The sequence below is a fragment of the Microtus pennsylvanicus genome, chromosome 6 (assembly GCF_037038515.1).
Source record: "Microtus pennsylvanicus isolate mMicPen1 chromosome 6, mMicPen1.hap1, whole genome shotgun sequence".
In the NCBI taxonomy this organism is placed as follows: Eukaryota; Metazoa; Chordata; class Mammalia; order Rodentia; family Cricetidae; genus Microtus; species Microtus pennsylvanicus.
Window position 1 is genome coordinate 90,693,542 of NC_134584.1, and position 19,946 is coordinate 90,713,487.

A 19,946-nucleotide genomic window follows, 5' to 3' on the forward strand; every position below is an offset into this window, starting at 1 on the left:
GCCAGTCCTTTTTATGTGCAGGTACTCTCCCCGATGCCTCAAAAATAGAAAATGAATAAATAAATTGCTGCTCACCACCACTCCAGAGATCGAGCGTACTTGAGACTACAATACTGAAACTTCCTTTTGAGAAATTAAAAGGAATGATCCCCGGGGAGGATCTCTCCAGGTCTGCAAAGAAACCTGAGCTGGCAAGGTGTTTTGCAAGTGACCCCAGACCTGGTAATGTCGCTCTCATCTTTTTGCAGCTGTGCATACACGATGAGCCTTTTTGACGATTTCAAAGATTGTTATTTCTGCAGGACTTCAAATTGGGGCCACGGCCCAAGTGTGTTGCTGACTGATTTTGTGACTGCATTGAGATACAATGGGAAGGATGAGGGTGCTGGCCTCATTTCTGCCCTGCAGACTTGCCCGTTGCTGTGCCGAGCCTCCTAGTCTCCCCTCAACCCCAGGATGGTCAGGCTTCTGATCTATGTCAGGATTTACTGTGGAGTGGAGACAATAGAGCTTTTCTCATGGGGCCTGTTATGTGATGAGGACATGGTGCGTGCTTGGGGGCAGGCAGAAGTGGTCTGAGATCTGGGTGCTCAGCTGTTTTTCTAGGTCACACAGATACTACCCCCTTGAGGAAAGTTGTGCAAGGTAGAGGCTGAGGAACTATTCTTTTTTTTTTTTTTTTTTTTGGTTTTTGAGATAGGGTCTCACTATGTAGTCTTGACTGTCCTGGAACTTGCTCTGTAGACCAGGCTGGCCTTGAACTTACAGAGATCTGTCTGCCTCTGCCTCCCAAGGGCTAGGATTAAGTGCACTATCATGCCTGGCAAGGAACTATTTTTTTTTATCAAACACTCTGTTGGGTGGTGTAATATTTACTTTGCCAAAATGGGATTTATAAACAGAGTTGGTTCCAGAAGCATTATGGGACAATGAAGAAGGAGGCTCTCATCAAGGAGTCAGTGGGGGAATGTGGGTGGGAGAGCTGTCTTCTATTTGGTGTCTGATGTTCTTAGGCTAACCTTTGTAGATGGAGGGTGTTCGTTCCTGGCCTCTCAGACCTGAATCACACAAAAACTATATTATTTGCAATACTGTTTGGCCAATAGCTTAAGTGTATTTCTAGCTAGCTCTCCTATTCTAAACTAACCCATCTCCATTAATCTGCGCATCACCATGAGGTAGTGGTTTACCGGCAAAGTTTTGGCAGGTTTCTGTGGAGGCGTCTGTCTCCCATAGTGTCTACATGGCTTATCAATGACTGTCTTCTTTCCTCCTCCATCTTCTTGGAATTCCCACCTTGTTCTATTCTGCTAAGCCACTGGCCAAAACAGCTTTATTCATTAACCAATAAAAGCAATACATATACAGAAGGACTTCCCATACCAATCCCTGTTGCTATAACAAAATACCACAGACCATCTGGCTTATTTAAGTTTATTTCTTATGGTTCTAGAGGCTGGTGAGTCTAAGGTCAGGACTCCTGCAGATTGGGTGTCTGCAGAGGGTTCATGGCAGATGGCTGTACCCCATGACTATCTTGCCATCATGGGAATCCCTGGGTCTGCTTCATAGGGGCACTAATCCATTCTTGAGGGTCTGACCTCCCAAGCCCTCAGGGGTTAGGATTTCACTGTGTAAAACTGAGGAGAATTCAGACATTCAGACCAGGTCACATCTGGTCAGCAAAACCTTCCCAGTTCACTGATGAGCTCAGGGATGACTTAGTCCGGGAGGTGGGGTGCTATCAGGATGCGGGCTCTCATTCTGAGGTAGGAATGGAGTGAGGACAGAGGCCCGGGACACCCAGACATACTGAGCCCTCCAGTTTGAGGCAGCTCAGTGGTATGTGCCTAGCCGAACTTGTCCATCTTTCAGTGAAGCTTGGGTCATGCCTGTGCCAAAGGCAGAGGTGAGCAATGACCACTGGGGGCTTTGATCCTCCAGAACCCTCAGTCGGGTAGGAGAGGAGGACATGCAAGGAACATGATCTGGGATAGAAAGCCAGCTAGGCTGATGGTGTATGACATGTGTTCGGCTGCTCCTCACAGCTTAGAGCACAAGGAGACTCCCACGGGGAACTGTAGGCTGTGGCCACTGAGGGACCTGTAAGGACCCCGTTAAAGGGGCAGAGAAGGGTAGGGACTTGATCAGTGGTGCCTGCTGTGGGTAGTTGGCCCACCGTAGGAAGCCAGTGGCCTCTGGGAACCTCTGTTTCTTTACCTTAAGAGTGCGAGCCAGAGCAAGAGACCATGAAGGACCCATCTCCAGTGATCATCTGGCTGCTATGGTTCTACCCTAGTAGGTGATACTGGCCCTAATTAGGGTAGGTCTTTCCCACTCTATTTGCCAGGCTTCTCTGTAAACTCCAACAAAGACCCCCAGAACTCTGCTTTGTCCATTTTCTGGATGATTGTAGTTCAGTCGAGTTGACGCCCAACATTAGCCGTCACAGACTGGTTATGAGACACTGGACATGTCGGCAGTTACCCTCATTTGAAAATCGGCATGATTTGATTTTTTTGAAGGAGACTCGCTAGGGCTGCTCCATGAAGGAAATGCTGCTGGCAATACGGAGAACGGTCAGCAGTGCCTGCCTAACCTAGGTCAGTGATGAAGATCTGGGCTCAGGTAGCCATGGTGGCTCTCCTTGTGTGACGCTATTTGGGGGAGATGTGAACAAACATCTCCTCTGCAGTGATATTTTTGTTTTAACAAATAAAGCCTACCAGAAGATCAGAGTGCAGAGCTAAGCCACTAGAGGTCAGGCCGTGGTGGCACACACCTTTAATCCCAGGACTCGGGGACAGATGAATTCCTGTTAGTTCAAGACTACCCTGGGCTACAGGAAATTAACTCAGTCTAAAAGGGAAACAGAGCTCACACAAAGGTGATCCCAACATTTGGGATCACGCGCCCTTAATCCCAGCACTAGGGAGGTAGAGACAGGAGTCATATGGCTGGGCAGAGAGAGAAATATAAGGTGGGAGGAGACAGGAGCTCAATGCAGTCTGAGGAGGCATCCGAAAACAGGATCACCCCTTTGGTCTGAGCATTGGTAGAGGTAAGAACTCTCTGGTGGCCGGCTGTTCCACTTCTCTGATCCTCCCACTTTCATCCCCTGATAACTGACTCTGAGTTTTTATTATTAAGACTAATTAGAACTTATGCTACACTCCTTACTCAGAGAATCAATGACAGAAAGTAAGGATACCACCAAAATTCAGTTTAATGAACCAGTAAATGTATGTGGCTGCTTATAGCAGCAGAAATGGCCCACAGACAGCTGCATCACCAAAGCCCACTCCAGCATGTGTGACAGCTCAGGAAAGCCAATGCAGAGGTGGAAGATGGAGGATCGGGTCTTCAAATTCATCCTCAGTTTTAGCACCTTCTGGTCCACCCAGGCTAGACTGTACGCCATCTCCAAACAATGTAAGAAACGGTGAGGCAGATGCAATGGCTCGGTGGCTAGAAGTGCTTGCTGCCAAGTCCGACAACATGAATTTGGTCCTCAGGGACCCACATGGTGAAACGAGAGAACTGGACTCCTGCAAGGTCCTGTGATCTCCACTCATGTGTCACACATATGTGCACCATACAAAATACTCGCAGACAATAAGTCAATGAATAAATGTAAACATTTTAAATTTAAAAAATTGCCAAAAAAAAAACCCCCACAACCATTCCCCATTCAAAGAAGTTTGCTATTGCTGCCTGCACAGGCTTCAATCAGTATCATGTTGAACACCTCATAGACAGCACAGAATACCACTGGGACCTCTCCCTAGTGATGGCCACCTCTTTCAATGAAGCAGATGCCACCTCAGCTGCCGGGCACTTATTTGGAAGTAGTGCAAAGTAGTGGTTAGCGCACAGTCTTTGGTACTTGAGGCCTGGGACATATCCTGAGGACACTTTCACTGTGTGGACAGGCCAGAGAGCCTTCCTGAGACACATCCTGTGGGCACTTTCACTGTGTGGACAGGCCAGTGAACTTCCTGAGACATATCCTAAGGGCGCTGTCACTGTGTGGACAGGCCAGAGAGCCTTCCTGAGACACATCCTGCGGGCACTTTCACTGTGTGGACAGACAGTGAACTGCCCTGTGTTTCACTTTCTTCATGCAGAAATTAGGGACAGGAACAGTACTCTGCGGGGGTGGGGGTTGGGGGTGTAAGGGAGCTACTGTGAGCACAAGCCAGTACACACTGTCAGGTTAAAAAAAACTCCAGACAAATGGCTGGCTATCTGCCCCAACTACCATGCTGGCCTCCAGACTCACTCGGTATCTGTAGGTCTCCTCACCCCACCCTCTACCCTAAACTTCTCCAGCTCCTGGGCTTCCCTCCCCCAACTTCTCATTCCTGTGTAACCCTGCCATTTAGGCCATGTCCTCTCTTGGCTCATCCTCTTTTGTCTTCCTCTCTTGGTCCCTTCTCTCTTGGTTGTCTCTTTCTCTTCCTCTCTTGCTCCACCCCAGCCCCAGCCCCCAATGACCCAGGCCCCATCTGCTGGCCATGTTCAAGCTACTACTTTCTCATCCTGCTCTGAACTCTTCCAGATGCCTCTGGTTGTACTTTTCTTCCTATCGACAATAAAAACCATACCTCAACCACACCTTGGGGCATCATGTCCTCATTTCATACACAAACCTCCTGTGTCAGTGTCAATTATTCTCTTTATTTATTTTTGAGGCTTCACATTCAAGCGTTTAAAAAATAACATTAAGAATAGGAAGTTACAAAATCGAATGAATGCAATAGAAACATTACAGTGCAATTGAATGCTGATTGGGACGGTGGTAGCGCCCAGGCTCGGGGGCTGTGTGGGAGGCACCCTGTGACTTCTCTCCTCAGCTTGCGCGGGACCGACAGCCAAGGGGGAAAGAGTAACTTTAAATGTCCTAACAAGTCTCCACCAGCACAGTCATCTGGGAATGCAGCCATTAAGACTGTGGCTAAGGGTTTACAACTCCTGGGAGCGGGGCATCGGTTCCTGCTGGCAGCGGAGGCTTTCCTAGCTCTTGTTCCCGGAACTCTATGGTTCCCTCCTGATTGGAGGGTGGCCCAGAAAGTGGGCCACATAAAGGCAGGACTCACAGCACCGCAGGCAGTCCTCTTCCTCCGCAGTCTCACGGATCCCTGGAGGGAAATCAGGAGAGGTGTGGCCGCCCTTCGGAGTCCGCCAGAGTGGGCGGGGTCTCCAGCTAAGTGGGAGGGGCGACGGGCGGGGCGAGATCACTGAGAGAGTCCTGGAGCCTCCCGGGCGGAGGAACCCCGCGCTGCAACTGGCGGTGAGTGCTTGCCTGCTGGTTCTGTGGTCTGCGGGTGCTTGGGGGTGGGTGGGTGTGTGGAAAGAGGGTTTTCTGGGGCAGACTGAGGGCTCCGGGCGACTGCACTCGCTGTGGTGAAGACCACGAGCACCTAACGTCCCATCCTCGGAACGCTGGTCACTGCCTCTGGAGCTGGCCTGGCTGCGCTTCTGGAAGGCACCCTGTTTCCCCTGGAAGCATCAGCAGAGTAGATAGGCTGTAGAAGGAAAGCTTGGGGTCTCAAGGGGCAGACTGTGGTCACTGGGGATGAAGAGGTCTAGGATATGGGAAGCACATCGAATCCCCCAAGGTCCTTTGAAGTCTGAGGGGAGGCTGTGATTTGGAGGTGACTGGGCCAGTGGAGGGAAAATTTGCAGGTGAGGACCTCACCTAGAGGAGGAAATCTTGCTTTGGGTCACAACAGGAGCTATTCCTGGCCCAGTTGTCCCTTCTCTGTGTGCCTCAGTTTCTCTGTCTTTAGTCTTCTTTCTAACCCCAGCTGCTGCTCCATGGTCCTTGCCATTGTTTCCTGCCTGTCCTTACTCATTTGTAAAGGTGGGAGCTGGGGTCAAACTCTATTTCTGCCCAATGCCAGCCCAGCACTCAGCCTTCAGGCTTGGTCCTCTTCTTTGCTTCCCAAGCCATTGGTGCCGTCTATGTCTGGACAAGCTAGCTCCCAAGCCTCTGGGTAGGTCGGTAGCTGGCTGAAGCTCTGATTTCCATGTCTCTCTCAGAGCCTGCAGGGTCCTGGCTTGGAACAAGAGTGTTAGCTTTTCTGCGGGGTATGATCTCCCCCAGGGTTGATGTTCTGTAGGGGAAAAGCTGGCCCTATCAGCCCCCTCTGCCCTCTTGGTGAAAGACCAAAGTGACAGCTCAGTTGCCTCTCTTCTGGTTGGTCTGTTATGAGGTGATTGGAGCCCCTGCTCTCTTGGCCATTCCATGTCAGTTGGCCTCCACGGGCAGCACCACACTGGCACTGGCTCCATCTTGCCCCTCTCACCCAGGTCAACACTCGGTGTGGCCCAGTAAACAGGTTCTTACTACTAGCAAGGTGGCTTCTATGCCCCTTTAGTTAAAGTCTGCGTCTTGCAATGGCTACTCTCTGGTTCCACGGGGCTACCTCCCCAAGCTGTGTGAAATATGCAGATTCTCATTCATCCAAACCCCATCTCTATGCACTGGGCAAAGCACAGGGTCTAGAGAGGAGCTCCAGCAGAGTGTTATGCTAAGATAACAGGAAGGACTGGGGGAGAAAAAGCTGGGACACGGCTTGGGGACCACAGTTTCATATAGCCTATATAGACCCCTCTGAGACAGTGAACACTGAACAAAGTCTTTAGGAGGCATGTGGCAAGTCATGTGACTATCTGTGGGACAGAGTGCCTTGTGAGCAAAAACCTTATGCAGAGGTAGGAGCATGGCAGACTGGACAGGCTCCCCCTGTTCTGAGAATGAGGAGGCAGGCAAGTTGCTAGAGCAGGGTGGGAAGGAAGGAGCAGTTGGGGGCTAGAAGGAGGAGGGCAGGAGTTGAAGTCTCTTGTATTGGGCTTGAGGTTGCTATAAAGGCTTTTGGCTTTCGCTTTGACTATGCTGAGAGCCACTGGTGTGCTGGGCTGTGAACAGATAAGGCCTCAGCTCTGACTTAGGGTCTGGCAGGTTCGTCTAGTTGTGAGGCTGAGATTGGCCTACCGAGGGGGGGGGGGCGGTCACGGCAGATGAGGGAACCATGAGGAGGCTTTAGGGCTTACATCATGGTATATAGAGAGGTGGAGAACCTGTGGCTTTCAGATGTGGGGTCTGTGGAAGGTTGGGTGGATAGTCTGTGGTGCTCGAGGGTGGCAGAGTCAAGGATGACTCTGGAGTGTGTGGCCACTTTCACTTGAGCGAGGAGCTGTTCCAAGGAAGGCTTCGTGATGGATTTTGTCTGTTTGGAGATGCTGGTGGGCACCATGTGATGTTGAATGGTGTCCCGAGCTGGCAGTGGATTTCAGGCACTACCAGCACACAGTTGGGAATTAAGCCTGAGGGGAGGTGGGCTTATGCAGGGAGAGAGTGACTCAGAGAAGAAGCGGCAGTGATTCAGATCTGGGGAGGGGGTGCTGGCCTTGGAGGTAGAATGGATAGAAAGAGCAGCTCCTACCCCGGGAGGAAGGTCAGAAATATTCCTCACAGCCTTGAAAGGAGTGCTCCCAGGAGGAGAGTGAGCAGGTAGTACAAATGCCATTGACAGAAAGGGAGGCCAAGAACAGAAGGCCAAGAGCTGGAAGTCAGGGTTTGTATTCTCCTTGCTTGTGGGTGTGGGAGGGGGAGAAGGAGACAGGCAGGACTTGGGGATGGCCATTCAGGCCCGCACGAGGGAGGGTAGAAATAAAGGACAAATTAGTCCATTCTATGATGGGAACTTGTCTCCTGGGGAGCAACTCAGAGGGCGAGGGAGGGTGAGGTTAGTGTCCCAGGGAAAGCCTGGCCAGCCAGGACTGGACAGCTCAGAAGCTGTATTCTGCACTCCTCTGGGTACCTCCCTTCCTCTCCTATCTGCAGAGGCCTGGGGGGACTTCAAGGAGAGCTCAGCCCTCAAAGAACTTCAGGAAAACCAGGCTCCCCATGATCCTGGGAAGGAAGGAGGTGCTAGGCATGTGTATGTGGCAGGAGGGTGGGGGGTCGGGATGAGAGAGGCCTTCGTAGATGCCCTTGACCCTCTGTTTCAGTGAGGAGGTGCCCCCTTTGTTTGGATTCATCTTTCAGAGTCTAAGAGTCATTCTAAGGTGGCACCAGCTGGATAGCGAAGACAAGGCAGGGCAGACAGAGCAGCGTGTTTAACCTGGAGAGGGTGAGTCTGACTGGGTAGGAAGAAGGTGCAGGAACAGGATTCTAGGGCCAGCTTAAAAGTGGTGACAAGAGCGATGACCCTTTTGCTTTCCTCTTCCAATCTTAGCTGAACGAGATAAACTAACAAAGATAAACTAAGATAAACAGTCCATCAGGAGAACAGTAGCAAACCCGGGATTGGATCTTTTCCAACTGCTTAAGAGTAGATGGGAAGATGGCCTACTCAGAGGCAGGGGACTGGCAGAATTGGCCTTCAGGGCTATGCCTTGCTTTGTGGTCTGCAGGAGACTGGCAAGATGGGACTTTCCAACTGCAGGTGGGAGGCAGAGCACCAAGCCACAGGCTTTCCTGCCTCACCCTGCCTGTGTCCACATGGTTGACGTCATTGTTTGGGCATGTATGGTTCGGGCATCCGGCTGGCTCTTGGCATATCTGGAGAGAGTTTCTGCTCTCTCCCAGTTGTTTCTCTCTGGGCAAGCACATTTGTTGGAGACATTTCTCATCCCCAGGGTCTTTGAGTGAAAGCCAGTGTAGATGTCCCAGGCTGTGTGCCAGGACTGCCAAGAACCAGCAAGTTCTGGGGCTCGCCGCCAGCTCAGGCTTCCTGCTCAGCTTCTGGGATTTCCCCTAGGGTGGGTCGGCTGGATCGGGGACTGCCTGTGCAATGTCTCTGGGCTTCTGACTCATGTGCTCTGCCCAGTATCCTGTGGGTAAAGTGAGCCAGGCATCCCTGTTAGTCTCACGACCCTCCAGACTTCCCAGCTGCACTTCGGGCCTCAGGCCAGAGTGCTGCCCTGGCCTCTGTGTTGTTCTCAGAGTAGGAAGGGTCAGTGGTTCTTTCCTCAGGACCCGAGCAGGGCTGGCAGGATAGCTGGTGCCCCAACTCTGGGTGGTTTGTACAATTGAGAGGCACCCCACGACTTAGTCACAGATCACACTGCTCCTTGCTGTTGTTCCCCTCTCCCTGTTCTCGGCTCCTCTGCTTGGACTGAGCACAGGACACAGTTGATCTGCTTGGCCAGTGAGAACTCTCAGCTCCTGGCTAACGGTAGCCTCCATAGTAGGGGTACCATTTCTCCTAAGCTGCTGGATGCTCAGGTAGCTTCCCTATCTCACTTTCCCTGTCTGGCCAGCCGGAGGTTGCCGGGCTGCACGTTAGTAATGTGGTGCTGAGTTAGAGATTGAAGATAGACCCATAGCATTCCCGCCCCAGGCTTCCCTGGGTGCACTTAGAGTCAGCATCCCCAGGACTTCTGTCGAGCACAGAGCCGGGCAAAGCTCTGGGGTGTCAGAATGAGGGAGGTCTAGCCTGCAGTTGGAGCCTGCCATAGAGTGGAGATAATCACTATCTAACAGAAAAGGCCGGGACTCCCCAGACCATTTCCAGCTGCCCCCTCTGCGCTCCAGGAGCGTCTTAGAGTGTCCCAGATTGCGAAAGGAAGCCTTCCTTCCTCTTCCTCCTCTTCTGTACTCTTTCACTTTCGTTTTCTCTCTGGGCACTGCCCCAGCCCTTATCTTGGACAGTGGCAATGACGAATTGGCCCACTGAAGCTTTCTGATTTTTCTTTGCGGTTCAGCGATCTCTGTGCTCGGAGCTCCTGGTGGTCCCTTCCTCGCAGAGCCCCAGCACTTGGGACTGAAGGCTGAACTCAGTACCAGCTCCTGAGAAGAGCGATAGCAAGGCAGCAAGTAGTGTGTGCTGCTGAGTGCACAGCAGGGAGCAAGGACCGTAGAGGTGTGTGTGTGTTTATGTGTGTGTGTGTGTGCGCGCGCGTGCATGTGTGTGTGTGCATGCGTGTGTGTTGTTGTCGGGGTAGCATACCAGTAGGCTTCAAGATACCCCATTTCACCAGACACCCCTTTGCACCTGACTCGGCATCTTTGCAGCCAACTCCAGCTCTGCCCATGGAGCCGTAATGGGTTATGTGCAGTCGGCAGGGCTGGGGACCTGTAGGGATACCAAAGGTAAGAGAAAAAGGTTTGCCCCAGCAAGAGACCCACTGCTTGGGTTCCAGTCCCAGCCCTGTCTTTCCCAGCTATGACAAATAATACAAAATCCCTTGCCTGCGTGCCTCAGTTTCCCTCTCTGTAGATGGGGCTGGCCACAACCCCCGCTTTCTAGAAGCTGAGAGTGGGAAATGAAATATTTCGTTAAGGCCCTTAGGATGCACTTGACTGATCCAGTGGTTCCAAAGCTGTAGGACTGAGTGTGGCCTGCGTAGAAGGGAGCTGATCCGCAGGGGGCTACTTCTCCTGCCAGCTCTGCTTTGTGAAACTTGCTAGGGTGGAGAGAGCAAGCATGGTTATGGTAACCAAGGGCTCCTTGTCTGGCTGCTTTAAACTCATGGGACCTACAGCTAGTTTCTTGATATCCTGGGGCCTCACCTTGGGGGAACTTAAGACTGGAGAATGTCCAAGTACACCTGTAGCCCACTTGGACTTGAGGTAGGTCGCTGCCTAATAGCCTGGCTTCTAGAGAAGTCATTCCCTGACCTCTGACCTCTACAACTTGACTTCTCAAGAAACCGTTTCCTGACCTCTGAGCACCCCAGCCTGACTCCTGACCTCTCACCTTCCCTGCTCTCTTACAGGCTGTGACATGTGCTCACAGGAAGACTTCCAGGCACGGAGGAGCCAGCTGGTGGCACTGTTGGTCTCGGGGTCCTTGGAGGGCTTTGAGAGCATCTTGGACTGGTTGCTGTCCTGGGATGTGCTGTCCTGGGAGGACTATGAGGGTCTCCGTCTCCCTGGCCAACCTCTCTCCCATTCTGCCAGGCGCCTACTGGACACAGTCTGGAACAAGGGTGATTGGGGCTGTCAGAAGCTTCTTGAAGCTATCCAGGAGGCCCAGGCCAACAGTCACACCCTTGAACTGCATGACAGCTGGGACACTCACTCCCTTCATCCCACTAGAGACCTGCAGAGTCACCGGCCAGCCATTGTCAGGGAACTCTACAACCACGTAGAAGCCGTGCTGGAGCTGGCAAGGGAGAGGGGATTCCTGAGTCAGTACGAATGTGACGAGATCAGGCTGCCAATCTTCACGTCATCGCAGAGGGTAAGCCGTGGCCTGTGCCAGCAGAACCCGCAGGAGCACGCTGCTCAGTCACCAAGACCATTGCTCTTGTGCTTTCAAGCCCACGAAATAGCACGGTTGGTGGGGTCTGCCATGCAGAGTTGGCCAGGGGGGTCAAAGTCGCTCTTGGTTGTGCCAGCATGTCAGTTTTGGAGGGGGTAGTTGTGGCATGGCAGTGCAGGGCTTGGACTCAGCAGCCAGAATGATGCAAGCTCAAAAGCATCATTGTGTGACTGGATGGTTCCATATAGAAGCTCTCCAGCTACTCCTCCCACTTTTTTCCTTTTTTCTTCTTCTTGTTGGCAGTGCTGGGGCCTTTCACTCCGCCCCAGCCTTAGCCTCTACCCTTCATTTCTCCCATCTCCGTCTCCTCATCCGCAGGACACTCTTAACCTCAGGAATGCACAGGGGTTCAGGGCGAACTCACTGAGTTAACCCTATGCATCAATTAGAGACGTGTCTGGGAAGCCCATCGTCCCTGGCTGCTGTCATTTCTGCGGAGTGGCTCTCTGTACTTGCAGACTTTTATTTGCTATCTGCTTCAAAGCAACAGCTCAACGGAGAATAATTCCGCATTATGCTAAATCTGAATTTAATAGTATAGGTCTCTGTGTGCCAATATCGTTTAAAGGCACACCTAGGATTTTAGATATGAAATTGCATTAGAACTGGAGATAACTGCCCCCGAAATGCAATGATTCAACAGAAACCACAAGGGCAGCAAAGTATCATTGAGTATTTCTAAAACGTCTATTATCCTGTAAGTGGTGGTCTTCAGGCTGCCTGGGAAGCATGAAAATAGAAATACTCTACAGTTTTGAGAAGTCTGCAATAGTGAAGGAAAGGTCAGGGGTGGATTCTGGCCTTGACCCATTCATTCAGCTGGAATCTATGAGGCTTACCGCATGCCTGGCTGTGTTAGAGCTGGCTGTGCTGAGAGCATTGCATGTGATAGGTGTTTAGTCAGCACTTGTTAAGTTATTAGGACTACATTTCAGTGCGAGGACGGGCAAGCTGGACTTCAGGTGAGTTTGGCTAAGCGAAGGCTGAGGTGGATGAAGCAAGTGTCTCTGTTTCCGGTGTCGCTTTCAAGCTGCTCAAGGTGGCTAAATCTTCACAAAACACACATGACCTGGGCCTTCTCACTACTGCGCACAGGGCCTAAAGGCATGCCCCAGTGTGCCTTTCGTTAGCATTCAAAAGCACCTATTTCTTGTCCTTCCTTGGTGCCTCCTGTGACCGGTTGTGGGGACAGAATCAGTTCATGTAGAAGTTACCAGATTTGACCTAGTGCTCAGCAGTGTAACCAGGGAGAGAGTCTCTGAAGGGTTTAAAGAATACCACCAGATGCTTAGGCCCCAGAGGAGATGGGAGCAGGAATACCAAAAGCATGGAGACTATCCAAGAAAAGAAAATGAGAAAACTTCCAGGCCAAAGAAGCGATCCGTGGATGCCTATAGATACCCAGAGAGAAACAGAAAGGAGCGCATGGTCTTACCTAAATCCATGGGATGCAGCAGAACAGAGGGACCTTTAACCTACTAAACAGGAGAAAGGCAGGATTTCAGTGAGCAAAGACTCCATCCCAAGAAAGAAGTAAGTGGGGCCAGCCACCTTAGATCCCAGCCCTCGGTGAGTTTCAGGCCAGCTAAGTCTACATGGTTAGATCCTGTGTCAAAAGAAAGGAAGGAAGGAAGGACTAAGTGGACCACAAAAGCCAACACTGAGGACGAGGGATTTGGCTGAGGGATGTGACAGTGGAAAGAACAGCGAATAGCAGATCTGAGGATTTGGAGGCGGCAAAGAGGATCCCACGGCCTGAAGTTAAATGCTTATCATCCACTTTTCCTTAGTTCCCTTCAGCGCTGCCATTCCGGGATCTCTGGCTTTCTTTCCCTCCGTAGCTCAATTTCTGACTCAGTGTAGGTAGCACGGTATTTCCAGCTAACATGTGTCTAGCATTAACCCCTTCATTTCTTTAGAGAGGTGGCTATCACTGGTTGAAGGTTGAGAACGGAAAATGGATTGTGGAATAAAGCAGAACGCCCTGTTTCCCTGAGCAGGTGCAGAGAGAGTGTGCACCAGGCCCAGGACCAGCCTTCTTTCTAGCAGTCCACTTAAGCCCTGCCCTGGTCCATCCTCCCGGCGATGGAAAGTGTGTTTGTTGAGAACGAAGAACAAGTTGCCCGTTCGCGAAGGGCTAACTAGAAATGGAGCCCAGACCTGCCTCTTTCCAGGGAGTGCATACTTCCCTTTGTGTCAGAAGATGTGGAAGCGTTCTGGAGTTTTGCTCAGCTGGGGATAACAGTTGTTGGGGAACCTCAGGCTGGCAATGCCAACTGTGATACCAGCTGTCTGCATGACTCATGCAGATGCTAAAGCCAACTGGGCTGAGGTGACAGACTGAGCTATAACTTGCTTGCTCCTGTCACAGTACCTACTTCCACCGTTGCAAATTGGGAAATGTGCCATACCTACAAAATAGCACGTTTCATATGTCTACATCCAGACGAAGAAGTTGCATGTTTATTGGGACCTTGCCCTTCAGGTGCAACCGGTAGAGGCAATCAATGATCTGATTTGTCTGTTAATCATCCCTTTGCTATTTTTTTCAGTTTCCGTGTCTTTTGTTAGAAATTTACAAACTGTCTGTTTTATTTTAAAAAAATGAAGTGGCAAGCTACACATACGATGCCAAGAAACAGCAACATTGCCTTTTCTTCTTAGATGAAGGCTCCCAGGTCAGAGTAACTTACCAGGGTCTTTGGATGCAGCCTGACCTCTGCTTCCTTGGTAGTCTACTAGGAACCCTCTAGTAGGTCAGTGACAAGGTCATTGGTGAGTACATTAATCCTGGGCTCGTTCAAGCTGGAGTATCTGGTAGAGGAGGTAGGAGGCATGTGGGAAGGATCCCGGGAATGTGGTCCGAGGAAGTGGGCTGTGCTGCCCAGTCTGCTCTGAGCTCATTATAGCCCATTCTGACTTCCAGGAACAAGTTGGCACGTCTGTTGATGTCACCATTGTCCTCAGCTGCCATCGGCTGGTTTCCTCCATTTTGGTAGACGATATATCCCCTAGTCTATTTTTCCTAACAGACTGTTTAGAAATAGAACTCTCCCAGTGTCTAAAGCTTCCCTCATAGTTGGTTGACGGCACGACTGGGGATGAAGTCCCTTGTGGCACCTCTGTAATCCCAGCGACTTGGGAGGCTGGCGGGAGAGGAGCCTCTGTAAGGACTGTGTGCACTGCAGAGTGAGCCGGTTTAAGGATGGGCCGGTCAATTTGGTGAGACCCTGTCTCAGAGTTAAAAGAGCTCGGGAGCTACGCCTGAGTAGAAGAAAGTTACCGTGTGGCACCCCAGGTTTAATCCCCAGCACGAAAGCAAACAAACATTCTGGCCATCCTTTTCCTTTGGAATTTTGATGGCATTCCTTCATTATCTTCCCTGTTTAGTGCTGTCATGAGAACTTCAGAGAGCATTTTCTCTTTCTTAAACTAGTCCCAAGAAGCCAGTACAAGCAGTAGAGATGAATCCTGGTGCCACTGCCAATGGCCCTGCAGTCTGCCCCACCCATGCAACTGTCACCCACATCCAGAGGGACTAGTTTGGGACCTATGCTTGCTCCTTCCCAGTCCGGCTGGAGTTGGTGAGCTCAGAGGCATCACTATCCCTGACATCAAGCTCTATTTTAGAGCTACAGTAATGAAAACAGCTTGGTATTGGCATAAAAACAGAATGGAATTGATTCAAAGACCTGTATATTAATCTACACACCTATGAACCCAATTTTTGACAAAGAAGCTAAAATTATACAATGGAAAAAAAGAAAGCATCTTTAACAAATGGTGCTGGCATAACTGGATGTCAATATATAGAAGAATGAAAATAGATCCATATCTATCCCCATGCACAAAACTCAAGTCCAAATGGATCAAAGACCTCAATATAAATCCACCCACACTGAACCTGATAGAATAGAAAGTGGAAAGTAGCCTTCAATACATGAGCACAGCAGACCACTTCCTAAATATATGTAACTTCCTAAATATGTATATGTCAGTAGCACAGACACTGAGAGCAACAATAAATACATGGGACCTTCTGAAATTTAGAAGCTTCTGTAAAGCAAAAGACACAGTCAATAAGACAAAAAGGCAGCTTACTGAATGGGAAAAGATCTTCACCAACCCCACATTAGACAGAGGACTGATCTCCAAAATACATAAAGAATTCAAGAAATTTGATATCAAAATTCCAAACAACCCAATTAAAAATGGGGTACAGAACTAAACAGGGAGTTCTCAACAGAAGAATCTCAAATGGCCAAAAGACACTTAAGAAAATGTTCAACATCCTTAGCCATCACGGAAATGCAAATCAAAACAATTCTGAGATACCATCTTACACCAGTTAGATAAAAAAAAAAAACACCAATGATAGCTTATGCTGGAGACGATGTGGAGTAAAGGGAACACTCATCCATTGCTGGTGGAATGCAAACTTGTACAAGCACTTTGGAAATCAGTATGGTGGTTTTTCAGAAAATTAGGAATCAACCTCCTATATACCCAAGAGAAGCTAAATCATACTACAAGAACATTTGTTCAACTATGTTCATAGCAGCATTATTTGTAATAGCCAGAACCTGGAAACAACCTAGATGCCTCTCAACCGAAGAATGGATAAAGTAAATGTGACACATTTACACATTAGAGTACTACTCAGTGGTAAAAAAAACAATGACACCTTGAAATTTGCAATCAAATGAATGGAACTAGAAAAAACCATCCTGAGTGAGGTAACCTAGACCTAGAAAGATGAACATGGTATGTACTCTCTCATAAGTGGATACTGGCTGTAAAGCAAAGGATAATGAACCTATAGTTCATGATCCTAGAGAAGCTAAGTAACAAGGTGAACCCTAAGAAAAACATACATAGATCCACCTGGAAGGGGGAAATAGACAAGATCGCCTGACAAAATTGGAAACATGGGGGTCGAGAGAGAAGAGAGGGCAGAGGGGAAAAGAGAGGTGAAGGGGAAGGGCAAGGAGAACTTGAGGGAATGGGATAGTAGAGATGGAAGAAGGACAGAGATATGAGAACAAGGAAAGAGATATTTTGATTGAGGGAGCCATTGTGGGTGTAGCAAGAAACCTGGAACTAGAGAAATTCCCAGGAATTCACAAGGATGACTCCAGCTAAGACCCTAAGCAATAGAGGAGAGGATGTCAGAACTGGCCTTGCCCTGTAGTCAGACTGATGAATATCCTAAATATCACCATAGAACCTTCTTCCAGCAGCTGATGGAAACAGGCAGAGACCCTCAGTGAAGCACTGGGCTGAGCTCCCAAAGTCCAGTTGAAGAGTGGGAGGAGTGAGAATACAGCCAAGAGGTGGAGATCATGATGGGGACACCTTACCTGAGCTTTTCTTCTCTTTTTATGCAACTGCAGCTGCTTGAATGCTGGAATTTCTAGATGAATCCTCTAGTTTTCTTCTGTTTTTCATTGCTGTGGGTTTTTTTTTCTGTTATTTTTGAAAAAGGATCTTACACTATAGCCCAGGCTGGCCTGGAACTATTACATAGCACAGGTTGGCCTCAAATTTGGGGCAATCCTCATTCTTTAGCTGCCCAAGTACTGGGATTACAGGAACAAGCCACCACAGCCAGCTCTGTGCTGTTTTCTGCATGGTACTTTCAACTGCAGACTCTCGAGTTCCCATCTTCTCATTTGCAGTGTGTAGGGCTCTTTTTACTGTTCCCTTATTACAGTGTCTTGATGTGGGAGTGTCATATATCAATCTGTTGATTTCATTGGCTAAGCAATAAAGAAACTGCTAGGCCCATTGGATAGGCCCACCCTTAGGTGGGTGGAGTAAACAGAACAGAATGCCGGGAGGAAGAGGAAGTGAGGTCAGACTCCGCAGCTCTCCTCTCCGGAGCAGACGCAAGAGAGACGCCATGCTACCTGCTCCAGGGAAGACGCACACCATGCCCCAGCTCCGACCCAGGATGGACTTAGGCTAGAATCTTCCCGGTAAGCGCACCTAGGGGCGCTACATAGATTATTAGAAATGGGCCAGAGCAGTGTTTAAAAGAATACAGTGTCTGTGTAATTATTTCGGGGCATAAGCTAGCCGAGCCGAGCCGGCGGCTGGGGTGTTGGGGGACGCAGCCCCGCCGCCGCTCCCTATTACTACAGGATGGCGCCCAACGTGGGGCTCGAACCCACGACCCTGAGATTAAGAGTCTCATGCTCTACCGACTGAGCTAGCCGGGCAGGGCAGGCGGCTGGGGTGTTTGGGGACGCAGCCCCGCCGCCGCCCCCTATTACTACAGTGTCTTGTTCTTGTTTTAGGGCTGTAATCTTTTATACAGACATAATGATATTAACAGTTGGGTCTTTGTTTGCATGGTTGGTGGGATTGTTTTTATTCATGCTACACACATTTCTGTGTTAGGGATGAAGCCAAGAGCTTTGCACAGGCTAAGCAATTGCTCTACTGCTGTGTGACATTGTTCATTCCCTGCATAAACCTTTGAACCTTCGAGCTGTTTTTCCTTTTTCACTAATGTGGCTCTGACCTCCCATATTTGACACTTTCTCTGGGTATGGGCAAACCTTGACTGTCTGTCTTCTTATTAAAATGACAGATTTTTGAAACTCACCCAGCAAGCAGGTGAAGCCTCCTGCTGTGACTTCTACAGTAGATGGTCAGGAAATGGCAGTTTCTATCCCTAGACCTTTCCTCCTGGGTTTACTGAGCCTTCTATTTGGGGTAAAGGTCTGTTTGTAGAGGCCTGGGAATCAGGAGGGTGAGTGCTTTGGGTAGTGGTAAGGTAACCTTGGCATTCATTTTGCACGTGTTCATTTGAACCCTGGCTGTGGTGCTGGGGATGGGTGGCAGGCAGGGGCAGAGCAGTCATAGGCAGCTATGTAGGTTTTCAGGTGAGCCACAGCATGTCTCGGAGCAGGACAGCAGTAGGGCCACGTGTGCAGGGCTCAGTAGCTTGGGGACATCAGCTTCTGGGTGGCTGCTGAGGACTGCCACACAGCTGGGCCACACCATGAATCGAAATGTTGAAGCTGTGGAAGACTTAAAAGAAAAGCAACACACTTAACTATTTTTTTGTTTTCTTACATTGATGATGTGTTGAAATGGCAATATCTTGGATGTTGTGGTTAAGTATGAACTGTGGCTAAGCTTGAGTGCGCCTACTGCCACTGAAGAATGTGGGTGTCTGAAGGCTCCGTTGCACACTCATAACTTCCTGGTATGCCACGGGCCCTGTTTCTGTTGAACGACCTGATTCCAGTCCTTTGAAGGTGGAGGTCGCAGGATGTGCTGATGGAAGTCAGAGAAGGGCCTTCAAGGTGACTTCAAACATTGGGCTGGAAAGCTAGGAGGATGGCGGAGACTTGAGCAGGGATGGGGAAGGCTGTGGTCTGGACCTACATGCCTAGCGTGTGTGCCAGTGTATGTGTGCAATTATGACACAAGTAAGTGGAGGAGACAAATGGGCAGTTGAGTGTGCAGGCCCCAAACTCAGGGGCAGCTGAGGTTGGAGGAGTGGGTTCTGTGCAGAGAGACAGCTCAAACATTCAGGCCCCAGGACTTGGTGAGGCCCTGCCTTCCAAGTGCTCTACAGCGTCCAGAATCATTTTCTGATTTTGTCGGTTGGTGGGCTTATGCATTTATTTATTTGGTCTTGTTTTATTTTGTTTTTGGCTCTTCATTATTTCGGTGGGTTTTGGGAAGGAGCCAGGCTGCCTGTGTGCATGTCTCACCAACCTTGACTACATATCTTTGTCTGCTGAATGCAGGCTGTGCTGCAGTTGTTCTTCTGGGCTCTCATTATGATAGAAGAGGACCTTGTATAAAATTGTATTATTGGTGAAGTTTCTTTTGTCTTAAATGCTTGATACCAGAAGTATTTCAGATATTTTTGGGATTTTAGAATATTTCCATAAACAATGAATATGTTGGCAGTTTGGTCCATGTCTAAGCACACGAGTTATTTATATCTCATAGAGATGTGGCCTGAAGGCCCCTTTCCCACAGCGTTTCAATTTCCCATTTGTGACATCATGTCGGCACTCAAAAGGTTTTGGATTTAAGAGCATTTGGAGGTCTTCTGATGTCTAACTTTTAATAGAAACCTTCCCACACGCCTCCTCCCCCTCCATCAGTATTCTTGAAAAAAGTGGTAATGGCCTTTTCTTTTCTTGGTCTGTAGGCAAGAAGGCTGCTTGATCTTGCCACAGTGAAGGCAAATGGACTGGCTGCCTTCCTTCTGCAGCACATCAAGAAATTACCTTCACTGCCCCTGACTTCCGAAGGTAAGTATTTGTCCCTTTAGGGTAACAGAAAAGAAAAGGAAGTCAGCTGAGATTCCTGGTTAAAGAGCAAAGCACACGTCAGTGAACGCCCATGCATTGGTGCGTTATTCCCTCAGGCTCAGTTCCTCCATTTGAAGCCTAGGGGTTACCTGAGTCCCTGGGCAGCAGGGGAGATTGAAAGCGTGTCAGCACAGTGACTCTCCCCCTTTCCTTGCTCCCCGAACTACCGTGCTCACTGCATCCATGGCTTGTGGAGGGCTAGCGGTGGGTATACATCAGGCAGAGATAGGCCTGGGATCTCTTGATTCACAAAACGCAGTTTCTCATGATCTGGAACGCATCACCAGGAAAGTTTAGGGAATATAGTCTCACCCATGTCTATGCT

At 49.6% G+C, this 19,946-nt stretch overlaps 1 protein-coding gene across 5 annotated transcripts in view; it reads left to right on the top strand.

The window, feature by feature from the left end:
• Window positions 1-5,216: 5,216 nt before the first annotated feature.
• Window positions 5,217-19,946, top strand: part of Nod2 (nucleotide binding oligomerization domain containing 2) — a 43,467-nt gene continuing 28,737 nt past the window's right edge. For 2 of the 5 annotated variants that reach the window (XM_075976829.1, XM_075976832.1), the window contains exons 1-3: window positions 9,814-9,875; window positions 10,732-11,198; window positions 19,459-19,561. In XM_075976829.1, the coding sequence (XP_075832944.1) occupies window positions 10,740-11,198; window positions 19,459-19,561 (562 nt within the window). In that variant the 5' untranslated portion in view covers window positions 9,814-9,875; window positions 10,732-10,739. Of the gene's footprint in view, window positions 5,294-9,813; window positions 9,876-10,731; window positions 11,199-19,458; window positions 19,562-19,946 lie in introns of those variants that run through there. The other 3 variants (XM_075976828.1, XM_075976830.1, XM_075976831.1) reach the window with 3 other exon arrangements.